The 18,717-nt window shown below is 43.7% G+C and overlaps 1 protein-coding gene across 1 annotated transcript in view; it reads right to left on the bottom strand.

The window, feature by feature from the left end:
* Positions 1-18,717, bottom strand: part of LOC308319534 (uncharacterized protein) — a gene marked incomplete at its 3' end in the record, with an annotated part of 49,511 nt that overhangs the window by 30,064 nt on the left and 730 nt on the right. Inside the window, exons 2-5 of the mRNA XM_080769639.1 lie at positions 5,483-5,607; positions 5,401-5,416; positions 3,058-3,213; positions 810-948 (exon numbers count right to left, since the gene is read on the bottom strand). Of these exons, the coding sequence (XP_080625765.1) occupies positions 810-948; positions 3,058-3,213; positions 5,401-5,416; positions 5,483-5,607 (436 nt within the window). The remainder of the gene's footprint in view (positions 1-809; positions 949-3,057; positions 3,214-5,400; positions 5,417-5,482; positions 5,608-18,717) is intronic.

Genomic DNA, 18,717 nt, shown 5'->3' with positions numbered 1-18,717 from the left:
GGAGGGAGGGAGAGAGAGAGAGGGAGAGAGAGAGAGAGACAGAGAGAGACAGAGAGAGAGAGAGAGAGAGAGAGAGAGGGAGAGAGAGGGAGAGAGAGAGAGAGAGAGAGAGAGGGAGAGAGGGAGAGAGAGAGGGAGAGGAGCGCCACAACGCAATGAGTCTGACCCGACCGTCCTCCTAAAGGTCCGTTCTATTCAATCAGTGTTGTTTTTGGCAGCAAATTTCTATTTTAGTTTTAGTCAATAGTCTCTTGACTAGTTTTCACTTAGTTTTAGTCACATTTTAGTCGCCTGGAATGTTCTAGTGTTTAGTGTATAGTTTTAGTCGACTAAATGTCATACGATTTTAGTCGACTAAATCTACAGTTGATGTAGTCGACTAAAATGTGTTTTGACAGGCCTTGATGTCGTTGTAATGACATATTTTACACTTTGGTTGCATGCTGAAAATAGCAGATATACAATCTCACAACGCGTCGACGCGTTGTGAGATTGTATATCTGCTATTTTCAGCATGCAACCCAGCATAAAACTGGATCTCTTGTCCACTAGTCCCTTCCTAACATTTTAGTCTAGTTTTTATTTGTTGACGAAATTGTCAGTATATTTAGTCATTCTATTCAATGAGTCTGACCCAACTCTGCTTCTAAAGGCCCGTTCTATTCGTTACTAAATGTGCTTCACACACGCGCACGCACGCACACGCGTGCACACACGCACGCACAAAGACACACACACACACACACACACACACACACACACACACACACACAAAGCCACGCACACACGCACGCTCTGGCACACCGTACCTGGCTTGCTCATCTCGGTGATGTTTCCAGAGTGAGGTTTGAAGTACGGAGGGTTGTCGTTCTCGTCGGCCACGATCACCGACAGAGGGATGTCCTCCTCCGCCTGGGAGCCGTTTCGGTACTTGGCGATTCCCGTCAGCTGCAACACATCAACACATCAACACACCCCCACCCCCACACGGTACTGATCATTACTGGGTCCGATTCCCGTCAGCTGCAACACATCAACACAATACTCAACGTATTCACCTGTATGCTCTGAGGGGGGTGCGTACAGTAGGCAGGACTCAACGTATTCACCTGTATGCTCTATACATGATCTTGTAGATCTGCTATTTTTTGCTATTACAGTATGCAATGTGGCCCTCTGGAGCGTGTGTAACTATAGTGGCTCTCTCCATCGTCAACGTTTCCCCACCTCTGATGTTCACAAATTGGCAAACTATCTAGAAAAGGCCTCATGGGACCTATAAGGGAAAAAAGCAATGTTGTACAGCCAGACAGTAAGGGCTGTTTTGTTTATGTTTAGTTTAGTTGTGTTTGTTGTACTCATGTTGAGTAGACGACCATAGCATTACTAGTGGTAACCAGTGTAAAAAAAGACGTGTAGGCTACTGTATATATACGAATAATTGTAACTGCATGAAAAAGGTGTCATATAATCCCATGAGGGACGACGGGCTGTTGTGCCACAAGATCCTCAACTTCCTAGTCCCCCCCCCCCTGCACGACATCATAGGTAGGGTGTCTCCCCCAGCCAGCAGCCAGCACAGGTTGTAACCCTAAGGTTTATACAGGGGGGGATTGTTCCTTTAACTGTGTTGGCGGGCTGAGGCTGCATGGACGAGGAGTATTATGGGATATATCTTGTGTGTTCTTTCCGTTCTGGTGTGCAGGGATACGCGGTCGCATTATTGAGGAAGAGAGATATTTACGTTGTTTGTTCACTATACGGAGGTTGGATACAGAATTAGAACCCTGGTTATGATCACGTTTATTGTCCTTTTTGAATTATCATTTTTGTTTATTTATTAACCCATTCTGAACGGGAACCCATTTTGGTGATAGCATCATGTTATGCTTTAGCTATTGAAAAATAGCAGATCTACAAGCTCATAGCGCGTCACCGAGTGGCGCGCTACGAGCTTGTAGGTCTGCTATTTTTGAAAAATCGAAGAGCGACTGACATTTTTAGAATCTGATCTCAGGTCAGAATGGGTTCATCAGACCAGTGTGTGTCCAGTGGAAACCTCGTATGAATCTGATCTCGGGTCAGAATGGGTTAAGAACAGGTGTGGCTGATTCCAATCAGCCACACCTGCTGCACAATCACCATCAACAGAGGCTGCTGAGAGCCGACGCCCGACGCTGACTATACTGTGGTTAGTGTTACCAGCTTTTTAAATATATATTGTTTTATCCCACGATCTTGTAACCCATTTTCACCCCTGTGTCAATCATCTAATGTGATCCTGGGCTCTACACGCCCTCCACCAACCTAGTCCCCATATATGGGGGACAAGGGGAGACCAACCTAGTCCCCATATATGGGGGACAAGGGGAGACCAACCTAGTCTCCATATATGGGGGACATGGGGAGACCAACCTAGTCCCCATATATGGGGGACAAGGGGAGAGCAACGGACTTGAACTCATGCTTCCTTCATGCCTGAGTGTCCAAGTTGCTCCTTTACACCTGACAGGGGGGAGTTTCCCTGGTTGGACGTCGTAGCGCGTGGAAGGAACACGTTATTCCCAACCAGTTCCTTTCCCCTCCATCAGGCGCCCCGGCTGGCCAGGGGGAGGCAGTATAGAGACCAGTTCCTTTCCCCTCCATCAGGCGCCCCGGCTGGCCAGGGGGAGGCAGTTTGTTACCAGCAGTTTAGAATCAGTTCCTATATAGCGTACTTTAGCGTTGTGCATAATTGTAGATCTTCTATTTTTGCTTTTTGAGAGTTTTTCTTGTGGTAGATCTGCTGTTTTTGTTCTACATAATATGCTCTGAAAGAATATATTATTTCAGAGCGAACGTTTTTATTTATTTATTTCGACGTCAGGCATTAAAAGGACGCTCCTCTCTGTCCAGAACTCTGGTGATGCGTACAGTACACTACAGTACAGTACAGTACAGTACAGTACCACCTGGGTTATTAGAGACTCACGTTGTAGTGCGGTCTCTCCTCCCGGTCCAGAACTCTGGTGATGCGTACAGTAGTGTACAGTATCACCTGGGTTATTAGAGACTCACGTTGTAGTGCGGTCTCTCCTCCCGGTCCAGGACTCTGGTGATGCGGACGTATCCGGTGTCCGGGTCCACGATGAAGAGTCCGAACGGCTCCCGGTCCGCCCCCTCCCCCGTCAGATAATACTCCACCTTCTCCGTGTCACTGAGGTCAGAGCGGATCTGCACACGCACACACACACGCACGCATGCACACGCACGCACACACACACGCAGGGAAGCATATACACGCACGCATGCACGCACGCACACACACACACACACACACACACACACACACACACACCAATGAAGGCTTGTAAATTGTAATTTCATATTCGATATTCGAAAGTGTTCCTTTGATATGGGGAAAGACAATTACATTTGAATATTAAAAAAAGAAAAGACCGGTAATATGATATTATTATACTATCAGAGGCCAATGAAATATTGTACTAATTATAATACATTTAATTTGTTTAATTTATTTACATTATTATTACTCTCACTCTTAACAGAGTTGAGTGCGTGCGTGCATGTCATGCGTGTGTGTGCGTGCGTGCGTCAGTGCATGCGTGCAACAAATAAACCCGTCTTAGCCCATTCTGACCTGAGATCAGATTCATACGAGGTTTCCACTGGACAAACACTGGTCCGATGAATCCATTCTGACCTGAGATCAGATTCTAAAAATGTCAGTCGTTCTTCGATTTTTCTAAAATAGCAGACCTACAAGCTCATAGCGCGCCACTCGGTGGCGCGCTATGAGCTTGTAGATCTGCTATTTTTCAATGGCTAAAGCATAACATAATGCTAACACCAAAACGGGTTCCCGCCAAGAATGGGTTAATTAGCTAGCAGCAATAAAGTCCTGAGACTCGTTATCAGCTGTAACATCATAAAAGTGACGGACACATTAATATGCATGACTAAACGCTACGTTTATCCCATTCTGAACGGGAACCCGTTTTGGTGTTAGCATCACGTCATGCTTTAGCTATTGAAAAACAGCAGATCTACAAGCTCAGAGCGCGCCACCGAGTGGCGCGCTACGAGCTTGTAGGTCTGCTGTTTTAAAAAAATTGAAGAACGACTGATTTTTTTTTAGAATCTGATCTCAGGTCAGAATGGGTTATAATCAGACCAGTGTGTGTCCAGTGGAAACCTCGTATGAATCTGATCTCAGGTCAGAATGGGTTAACAGTGGGAACGCTTCAAACTCAGATCGCAGGTGAAATGAATGTGGGCGTCTCAACCTTAACCTTTGCTGTCATCGAGCTACTAAAGACCTGCAGTAGTTTAATAGCTTCAATTATTCTCTTCGTCATTGTTTTATCGTGCGTGGCAGCGAGCGAGACGCGGTGCAGACGCCCATGATGTAGAACCAGTTTCATGGCCCTGAGCCGTTCCTCTACTGTAACCTCCATCTGCACCGCTGTACTGTACCTTATCATGGGAAAATATGTTTCACACTGCTGTATACCTTATCATGGGAAAATATGTTTCACACTGCTGTACACCTTATCATGGGGAAATATGTTTCACACTGCTGTACACCTTATCATGGGGAAATATGTTTCACACTGCTGTATACCTTATCATGGGAAAATATGTTTCACACTGCTGTATACCTTATCATGGGAAAATATGTTTCACACTGCTGTACCTTATCATGGGAAAATATGTTTCACACTGCTGTATACCTTATCATGGGAAAATATGTTTCACACTGCTGTATACCTTATCATGGGAAAATACTATGTTAAGAGGATACACATGAAATGTGCTTTCCGGCCCTTAACTTAACCCATTTTGACCTGAGATCAGATTCTAAAAAAAATGTCTGTTTTTAAAATGACAGTTTTCTGAAAAAGCTTATGTTTACTATGTCAGTCGTTCTTCGGTTTTTCAAGCAAGCTCGTAGCGCGCCACTCGGTGGCGCGCTACGAGCTTGTAGATCTGCTATTTCTCAATAGCTAAAGCATGACATAATGGTTTTTTTTTCGCATTCTTGCGCCAATAATCCAACATTTCACTAATAGATGTTAACCCATTTTGGGCGGGAACCACTTTTGGTGTTTTAAACATTATGTTATAATTTAGCTATTGAAAAATAGCAGATGTGGCAGATGAGGCAGATGATACCTAATTGGCGATGTAGGGCCTGTGTGTGTGCGTGCGTGCGTGTGTGTGTGTGTGTGTGTGTGTGTGTGTGTGTGTGTGTGTGTGTGTGTGTGTGTGTGTGTGTGTGTGTGTGTGTGTGTGTGTGTGTGTGCGTGCGTGCGTGCGTGCGTGCGTGCGTGTGTATACTACCTTGGCGATGTACAGCCTGTGTGTGTGTGTGTGTGCGTGCGTGCGTGTGTATACTACCTTGGCGATGTAGGGCCTGTGTGTATGTGTGTGTGTGTGCGTGCATGCGTGTGTGTGTGCGTATACCTTGGCGATGTACAGCCTGTGTGTGTAGTCCTTGTTCTCCTTCAGTGTGCACGGCGGGAGGATCCATTCTCTCTTCTGCCTCCTCAGAACCTTCAGAACCTTCCGTTGGTTGTGCGTGTCGGCCCACGCCGCGTTGAGCATCTGGAAACACCATGTAGGCCTCGTAAAAACATCACGTCTAAGCACTGGACTCACATGAGGCTTAATGTAAACATCACATCTAACCACACTGGACTCACATGAGGCTTAATGTAAACATCACATCTAACCACTGGACTCACATGAGGCTTAATGTAAACATCACATCTAAACACTGGACTCACATGAGGCTTAATGTAAACATCACATCTAAACACTGGACTCACATGAGGCTTAATGTAAACATCACATCTAACCACTGGACTCACATGAGGCTTAATGTAAACATCACATCTAACCACTGGACTCACATGAGGCTTAATGTAAACATCACATCTAACCACTGGACTCACATGAGGCTTAATGTAAACATCACATCTAACCACTGGACTCACATGAGGCTTAATGTAAACATCACATCTAACCACACTGGACTCACATGAGGCTTAATGTAAACATCACATCTAACCACTGGACTCACATGAGGCTTAATGTAAACATCACATCTAACCACTGGACTCACATGAGGCTTTTACAATATCTACGAGGCTGTGAAGATGCATTTTTGTTTGATGGCTGTGTTCTGCCCCCCCCCCCCCCCCCCCCCCCCTCCCCCCCATCAAACAAAAATGTTTGGACAAAACATGTGAAATGCATTGGGGGGGGCGGCCATTAAACACGGACAAGACACAAGACACGGAAAAGACAGGTGTCTTTTAGGTGTGAATGAGGCCTTAGGCACAGGTATCATCCAGGAATCGAACCCTGGTCTCAAACATCTTAACCACTAAGCCAAAGGGAAATCCCTATGACTCTGGGGAGATATTAGACCTCAGGCTGAGACTGTGAGACACTCTGCTGTACACACAGTGGGCTCCATCTTCCTCCATCCCTTACCCCTTATCCCTAAACGTATTTGCCATTTTTTACTATTTTGAAAAGCCGATCTACATCGAGACATTGTGAGCTTGTAGATCGGCTATTTGAACTATTTTAAAAGGCTTTTTAAAATAGTGAAAATAAAAAAAAGCAAATTAGTTTAGGGATAAGGGGTAAAGGTATAGTCTTCTAACAAACACATTTTGACTGTTCAGTCATAACTAATGCACTTCGACACTATAGCGTCTCTCTTCTGTGGCACATGGTTTGGAGAAACAACATGGTGGACAGTGTCTGGACTCTGGAGGATGAGCCGGATGTTCACCTAAACTTCACCCCAGAATAAGGACACTCTGTAGGGTTCATGTGGTTCACTCACTCACACAAACACTACAGAACCATAACAGTCTGTTAACCCATTCTGACCTGAGATCAGATTCATACGAGGTTTCCACTGGACACACAATGGTCTGATTATAACCCATTCTGACCTGAGATCAGATTCTAAAAATGTCAAGTCGTTCGATTTTTCAAAAATAGCAGACCTACAAGCTCGTAGCGCGCCACTCGGTGGCGCGCTACGAGCTTGTAGATCTGCTATTTTTCAATAGCTAAAGCATACCATGATGCTGACACCAAAATTAGTTCCCGTTCAGAATGGGTTAAGGTTAACGGTTGTAACCTTTTCATTGTTGACTGATAGTATACCTTTACAATACACTATACGTACTAGTGTGTCAACCCCATGTTACTGTTACTGTGTGCTGTACTGTATTCATTCATAGGTTTAATATCGTTGCTGTCCGGAGAAAACCTCCTAACTCCATTTTTGAGGTTTTGGATTGCATAACTCAGTGCTATTGAACACCCTTCACGTCTGTGTGTTCTTTCGAACATATTGAACCGATGGAAAGTAATTAAAGAAAAAAAAAACGATTTGGACAAAACCTCTTAACTCCATTGGACCCTCAAACCGTCTGCTAAAACAGCTAACTCCACCACCACCCCCCCCCCTCTCATGCAAGACATTGACAATATTTAAAGTGAGAGAGAGAGAGAGAGAGAGAGAGAGAGAGAGAGAGAGAGAGGGAGAGAGAGAGACAGAGAGAGACAGATCTTCCTTACAAACAAAGAGTTGTCATCATCAAACAGACAGATCTGGCCACTCCGGTTTTCCGTCCAACACCAACACCAACACCCTGCCAGCCAAGACAAGTCTTTATCTGCATCTCCCTCTCACTCACTCTGTTACTCTATACTGTGTGTCTTTCTTCTTTTGACAGTCTATCTGTTATATAATATAATCTGTGTAATCAGTGTTTCCTAAGTACTTAAATTACTTTTTGACTATAGGCCCCCTTCATTTTTTGAGGGGCGCTATAGGCTATTTGTCTTTAGTTTAATGTTTGTTTTGTAAACACCTTTGACAATGAAGGAAAATGTTACATCATCATGTGCCTCATTACGTCATATTGTCTCCTTATTGTTAACGGCGTTTAATGTTTGTGTTGTTGCACCGTTTGTTTTACATCAGCATTACATCACCTAATCAACATGAGTTAGACTTAGATTTGCAATATGAACAGTCTTGCATGATCAATACCTCAGTGTTTTCATAACTAATCCACGTTCTACTGATGTGTGCTGAAGCCGTTGGCCTCAGGCCAGTAGAGAGAACAGGGCCGTACGTAAGCGTCGTTATGATACAGCCTCACTATACTGCCTCCCCCTGGCCAGCCGGGGCGCCTGATGGAGGGGAAAGGAACTGGTTGGAATAACGTGTTCCTTCCACGCGCTATACGTCCAACCAGGGAAACTCCCCCCTGTCAGGTTGTAAAGGAGCAACTTGGACACTCAGGCATGAAGGAAGCATGAGTTCAAGTCCGTTGCTCTCCCCTTGTCCCCCATATATGGGGACTAGGTTGCTCTCCCCTTGTCCCCCATATATGGGGACTAGGTTGGTCTCCCCTTGTCCCCCATATATGGGGACTAGGTTGCTCTCCCCTTGTCCCCCATATATGGGGACTAGGTTGGTGGAGGGTGTGTAGAGCCCAGGATCACATTAGATGATTGACACAGGGGTGAAAAATGGGTTACAAAATCGTGGGATAAAAAAAAATATATTAAATGATACAGCCTGAGGGGCAAAGCAACAACTCAGGCCAGTAGAGAGAACACAGCGGCGTAAGTATACGCGTCACACAGCCCGAGGGGCAAAGCAACAACTGTGACAACAAGTCTGTTCACAATTATTAAACGGGCGTTGAACCTTCAGAAGACCTGCTAGACAAACCTTTCTGGCCTGCATGCACCCCCTGTTACCTCCCCACTCCCCACACGGAAATATGAATTGCATTTAAGCTAAATAGAGACATATATTGACTATATTTATCCACATATATACACATGTATATGAACCTAAAATATGGCATATAAATGGAGGATAGGCTATATTCTGCATAATACTTGCCATATACTGGAATAATGTTAATATATTTAGAATAAAACCTTGGCACCACCTTTCCATGTCGCGCACCCCCTAGATTTTTCTCCGTTTTTTCTCGACCTGTTTAATTTCAAGGAGCCCCAGTTTGACATGCATTAGTCTACAGACCCCCATTGAATGGCATTACTATCTGTTGGGACCCCAATTTATATCATTAAAATCAATGTTAATGTAGCCTCGATACCCAGGCTTTCATTTCGTCTGTGCGAGAAATGAAAGCCTGGAGGAACGCTATTGGCTGCCTTGGTCTAGAAGTGGGAGTCAACGCTTCCGGGTGGGCGTCGCTCCAAATGATGTGACGTAGCGCTTCACTAGGTGGGAGAGGAGTGGCCAGGGCTGACGGACAGATCGGTGAGATCCAATCAGGGCGTGCGCAAATCTCAGCCGCGACCCACCCCCTATATAGACCAGAAACTTAACACGTTAGCTCAGGCTAATGTTAATGTGATACAGACTCTGATACAGAGTCACAGACCCAGAGTCACAGACCCATGAGGGTCCATTTCATTGATGAACTATCATTTAGCTGGGGACCCCCTGGAACTACCTCAAGGACCCCTGGGGGTCCCCGGACCCCACTTTGGGTTCAAGTGGTTAAACCTGGAATGAATCATTAGCATCAATTGCATTGAAACATATCAAAAGTTTAATGATTCACATACAGTATCATTAAATATATACTTTGATGAGCAATCATGACCCACTTACTGTACATTCCAACACTTTTCACGGTTATGAACAACAAACCAAAATGTCACGCTGTGAAACTATAGTGTCATGTAAACTAATCACTGAGTCATGATGACAATACTGACCTACAGACCTACTGCCTGCCTAAATATGTCCCAAACCTTCCTACCTACATGACTGCCTGCCTAAATATGTCCCAAACCTTCCTACCTACATGACTGCCTGCCTAAATATGTCCCAAACCTTCCTACCTACATGACTGCCTGCCTAAATATGTCCCAAACCTTCCTACCTACATGACTGCCTGCCTAAATATGTCCCAAACCTTCCTACCTACATGACTGCCTGCCTAAATATGTCCCACACCTTCCTACCTACATGACTGCCTGCCTAAATATGTCCCAAACCTTCCTACCTACATGACTGCCTGCCTAAATATGTCCCAAACCTTCCTACCTACATGACTGCCTGCCTAAATATGTCCCAAACCTTCCTACCTACATGACTGCCTGCCTAAATATGTCCCAAACCTTCCTACCTACATGACTGCCTGCCTAAATATGTCCCAAACCTTCCTACCTACATGACTGCCTGCCTAAATATGTCCCAAACCTTCCTACCTACATGACTGCCTGCCTAAATATGTCCCAAACCTTCCTACCTACATGACTGCCTGCCTAAATATGTCCCAAACCTTCCTACCTACATGACTGCCTGCCTAAATATGTCCCAAACCTTCCTACCTACATGACTGCCTGCCTAAATATGTCCCAACCCTTCCTACCTACATGACTGCCTGCCTAAATATGTCCCAAACCTTCCTACCTACATGACTGCCTGCCTAAATATGTCCCAACCCTTCCTACCTACATGACTGCCTGCCTAAATATGTCCCAAACCTTCCTACCTACATGACTGCCTGCCTAAATATGTCCCAAACCTTCCTATACCTACATGACTGCCTGCCTAAATATGTCCCAAACCTTCCTACCTACATGACTGCCTGCCTAAATATGTCCCAAACCTTCCTACCTACATGACTGCCTGCCTAAATATGTCCCAAACCTTCCTACCTACATGACTGCCTGCCTAAATATGTCCCAAACCTTCCTACCTACATGACTGCCTGCCTAAATATGTCCCAAACCTTCCTACCTACATGACTGCCTGCCTAAATATGTCCCAAACCGCCCCCCAAGGTCTTCCACTGCTGGCCTGCTCGCTTTTCCTAAACAAAATGGCAACTAAAAAATACGGGGAAGCAGCTTTTTGCTTCTACGGGCCGTCGGCATGGAACAAGCTCCCACTGTACCTTCGTCAGGCAGCCTCTGTAGACATTTTTAAAGCTCAGCTCAAGACTCACTTCTACAACATTGCTTTTAATTGGTCTTTTTTTGTTTTGTTATTCATGTCCTCACTGTATTGCATTACTGCTTGTTTTTTTAATGTCATTGCCTTGCTTTTCTTTTCTTTTCTTTCTCCATTGCTCTGTAAAGCACTTTGAGCTGCATTTCATGTCATGAAAGGTGCTATACAAATAAAGTTTTATTATTATTATTATTATTATTAATAAAGAAGAGGTTTGTTCTATAGGGATAAAACAGGAGGAGGGGGGGCTAGTACAGAGCCCTGGGGGACACCGGTCAACTATGATAGTGCCAAATAAATCATCTGGATGATTCTTAATAAACGCTGCATTTATACTGAATTTAACCAAAGCGCTTTACATAGATCGTACATTATTTATATATTCACCCATTCATTCACACACACACACACACACACACACACACACACACACACACACACACACATTCACACACCGATGGAGGAGGAAAGCATGCAAGGCACCAACCAGCACATCAGGAGCAATCAGGGATAATAGCTGATCTACAAGCTTTCTCTCTCGTGAGCTTGTAGATCTGCTATTTTCGCTACTTTTGTCCTAAAGTGCCCTCTTACGTGATTTCAGCCCCTGCCCCCCGGGCCACCGCCATGTATCTCTCTGCATGTATATCTGTTTTAATGTGCGTCGCGCTGCCCCTTTAAGAGGAGTGCATAAGAGGGGTGACCAGGTGCGCGGCCTACCTTTGGTCCAAAAGCCTGCATTTGAGTGTTTGTTTGGTGAAGGACTGGACTGCGCTGCAGCGTGGAGGTTTTCAGCTTAATGGGGGCAGAAAGAATTAAAATGGTGCTGCTCACTCGACGCAGCAAGGAGATTCTTAAACGTGGAGGATATAAGTCCTGAAGAGATGGAGAATATTCTGAGAGAGGGCTTTAGTTTGCACCAACTCAGCCAACAGAGGCTGAGAATATATAGGAAACGAGTGGTAGCAACTAGCAAGGGGATGCTTTGGGTGGACACTATGAAGAAACAGCACAATACAGTGACTATTGTGAGGATAAAATCCCAAACTGTGGACGGCAGTAATACGCCTGGTGGCGTCTACACTCACTGCCGAAAATACAAAAGAAGAAGACGTTCCAACAGGTGAGGAAACTTGTGATTGTGAACCAAGCAATGTTATTACTTTTATAATCATAAATAAATGATGGGGACTTGACTTCATTGACAAGTCCATATCCTCTTTTAATAGGGACAGGGTTGTGTCAATGACAATGTTTGTAGATGTTGAACTTTGGCAAGCCGTTGTATAGGCTATGTTGTGTTGGTGTTGATGTTTGCTGTGTTTATTTGGTGTTGATGTTTGCTGTGTTTACTTGGTGTTGATGTTTGCTGTGTTTACTTGGTGTTGTGTATTTGTACAGTTGTCTGTATGTTGTGTTTGCTGTGTTTACTTGGTGTTGATGCTTGCTGTGTTTACTTGGTGTTGTGTATTTGTAACGCCCGGGGTTCGTACTCGAGTCCCCCGCGTGAAAGTCCAACATCTTAACCACTAGACCAAAGGGATATCCCTCTGGACTGGGGGGGAGATATTAGACTGTTGAGGCCCGAGGCTCTGAGCCAGCTCTGCTACATAATTATTCTTGTCCTAGTTTTTTTTTTTTAATTGTTTTTGCTGCATGTGTGTTTGTTTATTAGGCCCCTGAAGCCTTCCACAATCCGGTATCGTCTATATTGTAGCCCTGCTTTTAGTCAGTCATAGTAATATTATTAGCCCATTTTGACCTGAGATCAGATTCTAAAGATGTCTTCCACATCCGGGCAGTTTTCTGAAAAGGCAGTCGTTTAAAAAAGAATAGCAGACGAGTGGCGCGCTACGAGCTTGTAGATCTGCTATTTTTCATTAGCTAAAGCATAACATGATGCCGACACCCTGCTGTATTTTATTCTTATTTATTGGTACATTTTATAGCTGCTTTCGTGGTTTTAATGCAGGAAAACTTGTTGAATAAAGATGTGTCTACAGCTTATATAGGCCTATAATGCTGTATAGTTTCTGGAGAGGTTCAGTATAGAGCATTGATCGCCTTAGTTATTTTCCATCGTGTGAAAATGAAATGCAGAGCGTTATATTACACACGTGATTGAAACGGAGAAATGGCAGGCAGCTAATGTTTCAACTTCCCATCAATCAATCAATCCGGTTTAGCTTCTATAGCCTTCCGGCCTGTCTAGCTGATCTACTAGTCTTGACATGTGACGGCGTTGCATCCATGTTCATATTGGTGAAAGAGAGCTGTGTGTGAATCTTATGACAGTGAGCTGGTAATCTTAAAAATAAAAAGGCGAATCATCTGCCTCCATCTCACCCTGTCCTCTGCCTCCATCTCACCCTGTCCTCTGCCTCCATCTCACCCTGTCCTCTGCCTCCATCTCACCCTGTCCTCTGCCTCCATCTCACCCTGTCCTCTGCCTCCATCTCACCCTGTCCTCTGCCTCCATCTCACCCTGTCCTCTGCCTCCATCTCACCCTGTCCTCTGCCTCCATATCACCCTGTCCTCTGCCTCCATCTCACCCTGTCCTCTGCCTCCATATCACCCTGTCCTCTGCCTCCATCTCACCCTGTCCTCTGCCTCCATCTCACCCTGTCCTCTGCCTCCATCTCACCCTGTCCTCTGCCTACATCTCACCCTGTCCTCTGCCTCCATATCACCCTGTCCTCTGCCTCCATCTCACCCTGTCCTCTGTCTCCATCTCACCCTGTCCTCTGCCTCCATCTCACCCTGTCCTCTGCCTCCATATCACCCTGTCCTCTGCCTCCATCTCACCCTGTCCTCTGCCTCCATCTCACCCTGTCCTCTGCCTCCATCTCACCCTGTCCTCTGCCTCCATCTCACCCTGTCCTCTGCCTCCATTTCACCCTGTCCTCTGCCTCCTCTTCTCTCACACCAACTAACTTCATGTCCTCTTTCACTACATCCTTAAATCTTCTCTCTGGTCTTCCTCTCTATAAGGCCTCCTGCCTGGCAGTTTCCACCCTCTGCTCAACATCCTTCTACCGATATACTCACTATCCTCTGTCTCAGTACGTGTCCAAACCATCTCACTATCCCTCCTCTGTACTAGCCCTAGAACGGCTCTTGTTTTTTCATACAGTACTGTACAGTATTTCACATACAGAGCCATAGAACACCCTGCTTAATTTCTGGTCGGACTTTAACCCATTCTGACCTGAGATCAGATTCATACGAGGTTTCCACTGGACACACACTGGTCTGATTAACCCATTCTGACCTGAGATCAGATTCTAAAAATGTCAGTCGTTCTTCGATTTAAAAAAAATAGCAGACCTACAAGCTCGTAGCGCGCCACTCGGTGGCGCGCTATGAGCTTGTAGATCTGCTATTTTTCAATAGCTAAAGCACGACATGATGCCAACCCCAAAATGGGTTCCCGTTCAGAATGGGTTAACCTGCGCAGCCTAAATGTGATTTTACAAATGCGTCCTGTTTACCGCAGACGTCATCACCAATTGACCTGCAGGGAAACACAAAGGTTTGGGTCACACAATTGACAGGTGCTTTGCGATAGGTGCCGGGTAATTAATCACACCACCTGCCAATTGTGTGACTGCAAACTTTTGTGTTTCCCTGCAGGTCAATTGGTAAACGGGACGTATTTGTAAAATCAGTGAATATTTTCCCCATTGAGCTGATAGAGCCGAGACTGTAGAGCTGAGGATCGTGTCAAAGGTCATGCATGTCTCACCTACTGTATAGACGCGGGATCAAACAAATCATAATTACAATAATTGAGAGCTTGTAGATCAACTTATTTCTTTCCGAAACAGGAGGGGGGGGCCCTAGCATATAGCCCTGGGGTGCTCCAGGTTAAGAGGTTACAGTAAGTGAGTCAGTGTGATGATCACTGACTCAGCTGATAGCATGTGAATGCTGTCACACACGCACACGCACACGCGCACGCACGCACACGGATCAAATGATCCTGCCCATCAATCAATTAATTATCAACCGAAACTGCACAGCCTGATCACGATAACATAATGATATGACTCAGATTGTAATAAAAGTTATTAACATAATGATATGACTCAGATTGTAATACAAGTTATTAACATAATGATATGACTCAGATTGTAATACAAGTTATTAACATAATGATATGACTCAGATTGTAATACAAGTTATTAACATAATGATATGACTCAGATTGTAATACAAGTTATTAACATAATGATATGACTCAGATTGTAATAAAAGTTATTAACATAATGATATGACTCAGATTGTCATAAAAGTTATTAACATAATACTATGACTCAGATTGTAAAAGTTATTAACATAATACTCTACCATCATAGTATACAGATTGGACAAAATTACATTGCTTTTAATTTATCTTTTTTAATTTATGCTAATACATTTGTATTTTGTATTTTAACCATTATCTTATGTGATATGCGTTGCATATTGAGTTTCACCTGATCATGGTTTATGTGCTAGCTAAATTATGATTGATTGATTGAATTAATTTCTAGCATAGGATGCTGTCAAAATGATCTCATAATGATGTTCTCTAACGGTGTTACACAACCCACAATAGTTCTCCCAGCACATCATTTATCCAGAAACCATCCAGCCAAAATAAATTAATTGCGGGAACCCCTTTTGGTGTTGGCATTATGTTATGCTTTAGCTATTGAAAATATCAGATCTACAAGCTCATAGCGCGCCACTCGGTGGCGCGCTACGAGCTTGTAGGTCTGCTATTTTAAAAAAAATCAAAGAACGACTGACATAGAAACATAGCTTTTTCAGAAAACTCTCAGGATGTAGAAGACATTTTTTAGAATCTGATCTCAGCTCAGAATGGAAAACTGTCAGGATGTAGAAGACATGTTTTACAATCTGATCTCAGGTCAGAATGGAAAACTGTCAGGATGTAGAAGACATGTTTTAGAATCTGATCTCAGGTCAGAATGGAAAACTGTCAGGAGGTAGAAGACATGTTTTAGAATCTGATCTCAGGTCAGAATGGAAAACTGTCAGGATGTAGAAGACATGTTTTAGAATCTGATCTCAGGTCAGAATGGAAAACTGTCAGGCTGTAGAAGACATGTTTTAGAATCTGATCTCGGGTCAGAATGGAAAACTGTCAGGATGTAGAAGACATGTTTTAGAATCTGATCTCAGGTCAGAATGGAAAACTGTCAGGATGTAGAAGACATGTTTTAGAATCTGATCTCAGGTCAGAATGGAAAACTGTCAGGATGTAGAAGACATGTTTTAGAATCTGATCTCAGGTCAGAATAGGGTTAACAAAATACTGGATCAGCATGGATCATAATTATAACCACGTGAAGTTTGTGAACTGAACTAAAAAAATGTGATTTATTTTTTTACACAAACTGATAGTTCTGGTTCTGCTGCATATTGTTCAGGCCGCGCTCCATTACACCTGAAGAAGAAGAACTGTCCACATTGTGGTTTCAGAACATTTAGCGTGTTCAGCAAAACCACATACATGCAAAGCGTGTTCTTTAGCAGGCTGTCTGTTGTTGTCATAACAACTCTGAACGTGGTGGCTTTGTGGTGGTCGACAATTTTGTCCAAATTCCATTTTCCATTTCTGTTCCAAAGAGCGGACAATAATATTATTATAATATTAATAATTAATACAATAATATTACCACAGAAACCCAAAGAGATACAGCTATATGACCACAACAGGTCTGTAAGTAACGCTGAGTGTTCAAATGGAACCAAATGGACCCTTGACGGGTCCATTTGGTTCCATTTGTACACTCTCAGAGTTAAGGATGTCCATGCAAGTAAAACATTTGCACTCCTGATGTAAACTACACTACTAGTTGGACTCCATATGTGCTCATAACCATAGTGTCATAGTAAACCAGTACTAGTTGGACTCCATATGTGCCCATAGTAGTGTCATAGTAAACCAGTACTAGTTAGACTCCATATGTGCCCATAACCACAGTGTCATAGTAAACCAGTACTAGTTAGACTCCATATGTGCCCATAGTAGTGTCATAGTAAACCAGTACTAGTTAGACTCCATATGTGCCCATAACCACAGTGTCATAGTAAACCAGTACTAGTTAGACTCCATATGTGCCCATAACCACAGTGTCATAGTAAACCAGTACTAGTTAGACTCCATATGTGCCCATAGTAGTGTCATAGTAAACCAGTACTAGTTAGACTCCATATGTGCCCATAACCACAGTGTCATAGTAAACCAGTACTAGTTAGACTCCATATGTGCCCATAGTAGTGTCATAGTAAACCAGTACTAGTTGGACTCCATATGTGCCCATAGTAGTGTCATAGTAAACCAGTACTAGTTGGACTCCATATGTGCCCATAGTAGTGTCATAGTAAACCAGTACTAGTTGGACTCCATATGTACTCATAACCATAGTGTCATAGTAAACCACTACTAGTTGGACTCCATATGTGCTCATAACCACAGTGTCCTAGTAAACCAGTACTAGTTGGACTCCATATGTGCTCATAGTAGTGTCATAGTAAACCAGTACTAGTTGGACTCCATATGTGCTCATAACCACAGTGTCATAGTAAACCAGTACTAGTTGGACTCCATATGTGCCCATAGTAGTGTCATAGTAAACCAGTACTAGTTGGACTCCATATGTGCCCATAGTAGTGTCATAGTAATCAGTACTAGTTGGACTATATGTCACATATGTGATCATAGTAGTGTCATAGTAAACCAGTGTCATATTGTGAATAAAACCTGGACACTTTGACATTCAGAACTCATTTGGTTCTCATGATCAAAATAATATAACAAAAAAAGGAAAATCTATAACTTTGCTATACGGACGAGACCATAAGTCACCAATCTGTCCAATATGTACAGTATGACACATTCTGTCCAATATGAACAGTATGACACAGACCATAAGTCACCAATCTGTCCAATATGAACAGTATGACACAGACCATAAGTCACCAATCTGTCCAATATGAACAGTATGACACAGACCATAAGTCACCAATCTGTCCAATATGTACAGTATGACACAGACCATAAGTCACCAATCTGTCCAATATGAACAGTATGACACAGACCATAAGTCACCAATCTGTCCAATATGAACAGTATGACACAGACCATAAGTCACCAATCTGTCCAATATGAACAGTATGACACAGACCATAAGTCACCAATCTGTCCAATATGAACAGTATGACACAGACCATAAGTCACCAATCTGTCCAATATGAACAGTATGACACAGACCATAAGTCACCAATCTGTCCAATATGAACAGTATGACACAGACCATAAGTCACCAATCTGTCCAATATGTACAGTATGACACATTAACATGTGGAGATGAATCGGCCACTGAGAGGTCCAACCGTTTATGATGGAATAATTATGCCCAATAACACTGTGAAGAATGCCAAATGTTTTAACCCATTCTGAACGGGAACCCATTTTGGTGTTGGCATCATGTTATGCTTTAGCTATTTTTTTTGGGGGGGGGGGGGGGGCTTGTTGTTGTTCCATGAACCAGTGTCCCTGTTCTGAGTGGAACATTATCACCCAGAACAGCAGATCTACAAGCTCACAACACGTCACATGCGTCGACACGTTGTGAGCTTGTAGATCGGCTTTCCC

The sequence above is a fragment of the Protomyctophum bolini genome (assembly GCF_963924005.1).
Source record: "Protomyctophum bolini genome assembly, chromosome: 8".
In the NCBI taxonomy this organism is placed as follows: Eukaryota; Metazoa; Chordata; class Actinopteri; order Myctophiformes; family Myctophidae; genus Protomyctophum; species Protomyctophum bolini.
Note: the sequence above shows the minus strand (reverse complement) of the source record. Positions and strands in the feature narration are given on the sequence as shown.